Source organism: Acanthisitta chloris, unplaced genomic scaffold (genome assembly GCF_000695815.1).
Source record: "Acanthisitta chloris isolate BGI_N310 unplaced genomic scaffold, ASM69581v1 scaffold11522, whole genome shotgun sequence".
NCBI classification, from domain to species: domain Eukaryota; kingdom Metazoa; phylum Chordata; class Aves; order Passeriformes; family Acanthisittidae; genus Acanthisitta; species Acanthisitta chloris.
Window position 1 is genome coordinate 1 of NW_008660228.1, and position 5,628 is coordinate 5,628.

The 5,628-nt window shown below is 41.2% G+C and overlaps 1 protein-coding gene across 1 annotated transcript in view; it reads right to left on the reverse strand.

Moving 5' to 3' along the window:
* Window positions 1–880: 880 nt before the first annotated feature.
* TRAPPC9 (trafficking protein particle complex 9) overlaps window positions 881–5,628 on the reverse strand; it is a gene marked incomplete at its 3' end in the record, with an annotated part of 59,239 nt that continues 54,491 nt past the window's right edge. Inside the window, exon 11 of the mRNA XM_009069753.1 lies at window positions 881–995. Coding sequence (XP_009068001.1) covers window positions 881–995 — 115 coding nt within the window. The remainder of the gene's footprint in view (window positions 996–5,628) is intronic.

The window sequence follows — 5,628 nt, forward strand, 5'->3', positions numbered from 1 at the left end:
AAAAAAAAAAAGCAACAAAAATCATGAGCAAATAAGTGTACACTGACTCAGTGAGCCTGACAGAACAATGAGCTCTCAGAGATGGGATTTGTTTTAAAGCAATATTAAAGGTAAGAATATTTAACATAAAGACAATGCTGGGTTAGCACTGCATGGAGATTAAGTTGATTTGGTATTTAGAGAACTTTTAATCTTTAAATGGGTAACAACTTAAAACTTAATCCTGTTAGTTGGTATAAAGAAGGGAAAGAAAAAAACCAAACCATAATTTCCTTTGTTTCAGGATACACTACAAGGAGCCAACTGAAGTAGCAGAAGGCTTAGGCTTGATCCTTCTAACCTTAAATACTTCTCTGGTGTTTTAGCCTTTTTTTCACTCCCTCCTGATCATCTAACCTTACAGTGTTTTCAAATAACATATATCAGTGAGAACAGCAGATCCATGACCTGAAAGCTCTATCAAAGATTCTCAGAACTAACTATTTTAACTCCTCAGATTTTTAAAATTGTGGTCAAAATGGGAATTTGAAAAGCAAGGATGGATGCAGATTTTTAAATTACAGTAATAAGTATACACTAATTATTAGGGTTTGGGGATATAATTATTAGCTGAAAACCAGTATATGTAAATTATGTAGCATGAATTCTAGTCAGACCAGAAAGGGACAGGACTGACACACAGGTCAGTGACAGTAAAGCATTTAAACACTCTGAATGGCAGATTTTCATTTCAATACCTCATCACCAACAATCATGAGAAGACTGACACCACCACACCATTAAGCTGAGGCTATAGTGGCTTAAATTATTTTTTTAATTATTTGATTTATAGAACACTTTATTGAAAGTCCAAATAAGATTTTTTTTTCCAAAAAATAACAGAAAGAAAAGATCTAGAAAGATACATACCATGTTTTCTACTCGCAGCTCAAAAGGCATAGGGTTGTACACCATCAACTGAACTTCACATACATCTCCCTGGACCCACTGGAAGTCTACAAGAAATGATCATAGAATTAATGCAAGGATTACTTAATCAGTGTTATTAAAAAAGCAGCAGCAGCTGAGCTGTTAGATTGCTGTATTACCAAATATTTCTCTATAATCTTCACAGCCCAAGTCCTACTCAAGAGCACTGTGGGACACAAGCTGTCAATCCCAGGCAAAGCAATGGGTTAAAGGACTGGAAACATTCATTAATACAACACTTGTGCTCCAAAGACCCAACGTTCTGCAGACAGAATTAACCAAGGCATCAATTCAAAACAGTCTTACACACACCCTTCATGTTAACCACTTAAAGGCTTTACAAACATGGAGTTAGGCACAGATTATACACTGTCTTAGGTATTGAAGACAGATAAGAAGCAACTAGGTAAGGAATGAACAAAACAGGAAGAAGGAACAAACTACAAGTCTTCATATAGACAGAGCTGATCATATGGTGTATATAAAGGATCCTTTCAAATTAAGAAGGAAACAACTGCACACCAGCAAGACACCACCTAAGTTTCCTCCTACTAATTTTCTTTGGGAAACAGTAAGTAGTTTGGGAGATGCTGGAATAGAACATCATAGAATCATAGAATTTAGGGGTTGGAATGGACCTTACAGATCATCTAATAACAATCCCCTGCCATGGGCAGGGACACCTCACTGGATCAGGTTGCTCAAGGCTTCACCCAGCCTGGCCTTGAACACTGCCAGGCTCAGGGTAGCCACCATGTCCCAAATGATGACAATGGGATCTGTAGACCACAGAACTTTTTTTTACAAGGGTCACAAAATTGAGGCTTAAGCAATAACACAAACTGTTAAGTAACTTATGAAAATTCTTAGGAATGACAATGAACAAGAATAGGTCATGTAAACAAATGTACTTTCACTCTGTATCTCACCACAAGAGGCAGGATCAACTTTAAAGATACTTCACTCTGCCAAGTTTAAAATGTTCTGGGGTTTAAAACTTCAGGAAATGAGGCTGGATGGGGATCTGAGTAAACTGGTTCCCTGTCTGCAGCAGGGGCAGTGGGAACTCGATGATCTTTAATGTCCCTTCCAATCCAAACCATTCTGTGATTCCTTGAGAAAATTATAGATGTGAGGTCAACAGCAAAGATGGAAGGTCTAAGAAACTGTTCAATGCAGAACGATTATTTCACATCAGCACTGCATAAACTTTTCAGCCCACAGATCCTGTCTAACTTCCAAATTTCTCACAGTTGACCATATGCACTTGACATTCAGACTTAAAACTGAATGTGACAAGATTCTCCATGCAAGATGAGGAACCTGAAGTCTTAATAAACAGAGTTTAACTATGTTTGTTAAGTAAATCATGATTATAGGCTGAACTATAACATACATGGATCAGCTTTAACTAATTTACTCTATGATTTTAACAGATGTTGCTAACAGCTTTTCATAGAATCATAGAATCAACCAGGTTGGAAAAGACCTCCAAGATCATCAAGTCCAACCCTACTATAGTTACTAGACCATGGCACTAAGTGCCACATCTAGTCTTACCCTAAAAAATCCTCCAGGGATGGTGAATCCACCACCTCCCTGGGCAGCACATTCCAATGTCTGATCACTCTCTCTGTAAAAAATCTCTTCTTAATATCCAACCTAACCCTCCCCTGGCAGAGCTTGAGTCTGTGCCCTCTTGTCCTGCTGCTGGTTGCCTGGGAGAAGAGACCAACCCCCACCTGACTCCAACCTCCTGTCAGGGAGTTGCAGAGGGTGAGAAGGTCTCCCCTGAGCCTCCTCTTCTCCAGGCTCAACACCCCCAGCTCCCTCAGCCTCTCCTTTCTGTACTAGGATATTAGAAAACATCCAGTAAGAAACTTGGATTATCAATATTAAGACTTTAATTCACAGTTGAAGCCATTTGTACTCTAATTGTACATTCACAATCATTTACTATCTGATTACATTTTGTAAGCAATATTAGAGAGCTCAAGGGAGATGTACTTAATGCAAATGTTTGACTCCAATTAATGCTAGTGGAAATTAAAAACATACATCCAGAGATGTTAATGGCTTATATTACTATGAAACCTGAAAAGCAAAACTGTTGATTAAAACAAAGTGTTCAAATGCACAATGGTGTGAGATCTTCTGTACACTTCTTGCTGACTTGCTAAATAGTGTCCACCACGTCTTAGGCATTCTGCAGTCCCCAAAACAAGCAGTGATTGTCCTGCAGATGTGCTGCAAAAGGTATCAAAGCACTGAACTTAACTACACCAGCACAGCAGCCCCAGGAGGCACTTCAGGCCTAAATCTCCACGTTCTAACAACTACCACACAATGGAATGTCTTTTCTGAAAACATTTTCAACTTTATCATGTAAAAATGGATTCTGAAAAAACAGAAGAAACACGTTGGCCACTCTTGACTTCATAGAATCATAGAATTTAGGGGTTGCAATAGACCTTACAGATCATCTAGCCCCAACTCCCTGCCCTGGGCAGGGACACCTCCTCACTAGATCAGGTTGCTCAAGGCTCATCCAGCCTGGCCTTGAACACCACCAGGGTCAGACCAGCCACCACAGCCCTGGGCAACCTGTGCCAGTGTCTCACCAACCTCACAGGAAAAAACATTTTTCTCACATCCAACCTAGACTTTCCCTCCTTCAGTTTGAACCCATTCCCCCTTGTCCTATCACTGCAGTTCCTAACACAGAGTCCCTCTCCAGCTCCTTGTAGCCCCTTCAGATATTGAACAGTTACTCTGAGGTCTCCACACAGTCTTCTCTTCTCCAGGCTGAACAGCCCCAACTCCCTCAGCCTGTCCTCATAGGGGAGATGCTCCAGTCCTCTTAGCAACTTTGTGGCCTCCTCTGGACTTGCTCCAACAGTTCCATGTCCTTCTTATGTTGAGGACACCAGAACTGCACACAGTATTCCAGTTGGGTCTCACAAGAGCAGATTAGAGGGGGACAATCACCTCTTTTGACCTGTTGCCCACAGTCCTTTGGATGCAGCCCAGAAGAAGATATCGCTTAAGTATCACTCTAAACAAACACAAACCAATTTTTTGCCTGATGCTTTAATGTATTTCCATCCAAAAAGGAAGGATTCAAGTGTAGTTTCTTAACATTTACCAATATGATCCTTCCCTCAGTTTGGAATACTCCCTGAGTTGCCCCTCACACCACCACTGAGGCCATGGGAAGCACAAGTGGCAGCAGGAGGAGCATCTGATCCCTGCAGGGTGTCCAGTTCTGGTCCCACAGCTTAAGAAAGACACAGACAAACTGAAGAGGATCCAAAGGAGTACCACAAATATAATCAAAGGGCTGGAAAACCTGCCTGATGAGAAAAGACTAAAGGAGTTAGATCTCCCTGCAGAAAAGAAGGCTCAGGAGGAATTGCATCATGGTATTACAGCCTCCTCACAAGGAGTCACAGGGAGACCAAGAGCAACAGGTACCAGTTGCACTGAGAGAGGTTTCATTTTCCTAAGGCAGAAAGATTTTTTCAGTAAGAATGATCATTCAGTGGAACAACCTCCCAAGGGACACAGCGAAGCCCGAACTGCTGAAGGTTTTCGAGATGCAATTGAAAATATCCCATGAAAAAGGCACCAGGGCAATGCTATAGAATTGCTTCCTTGGTGGAAAAGGTTTAGAAAAGAAAGGTAAAATGAGCTATATTTCTACCATCCAACACAGATATGTCATTAGCTGCCAGATTTACTAATGGAACTATATTACAAGTTCTTGCAGCTTTAGATTGGCAGCTCTCAAAACCAAAAAAACACTTCATGTCAAAAATCAGTAGGTTTATATTTTATGACCAGTGTACTAGTGAAGCAATTTAACCAGAATGTAATTATATCCCCTTTATTGTTTCCAATCAGAAAAGTTTATCAAGTTGAAAGATGAAAACGTTTTCTCAAGACTTTCTAAAAGGATTTTGTTTCCGTTTGGTTTGTCAGCAGTACTTGATTTCCTTCACTGTAAAAAAATAATTTAATCAAAATATGGCATACATATTTCCACACAGGCAAAACAGTTCATTTGCTCTTCCTGCTTTCAATTAAATACATGCCATTAAAACAGTCTTAGTTTCAAAGTTTATTAAATTTCTCAGCTTTTTTTGAGGGAAGTATCTGATTTTATTTTGTATTTTCTTACAGTTGCAAAACTTTGAAACATTAGAGGCTTTTAACTTTGACTGCACCGTGTATATACTTCAAAAGACAAATGCTTTACAGGATCAGAAGCAGTCCAGGCATCTCCTTAGGCTAAATAAAAACCTTAGGCAGGAAGCTGAACATGAGGCAGCAGTGTGCTCAGGGGGCCAAGAAGGCCAATGGCATCCTGGGCTGGAGCAGGAACAGTGTGGTCAGCAGGACCAGGGAGGTGATTCTGCCCCTGGACTCAGTGCTGGTGAGGCCACACCTTGAGTCCTGTGTGCAGTTCTGGGCCCCTCAGGTCAGGAGGATATTGAGGTGCTGGAGCAGGTGCAGAGAAGAGCAACGAGGCTGGTGAAGGGACTGGAGCACAAGTGCCATGAGGAGAGGCTGAGGGAGCTGGGGGTGTTGAGCCTGGAGAAGAGGAGGCTCAGGGGAGACCTTCTCACCCTCTGCAACTCCCTGACAGGAGGTTGGAGT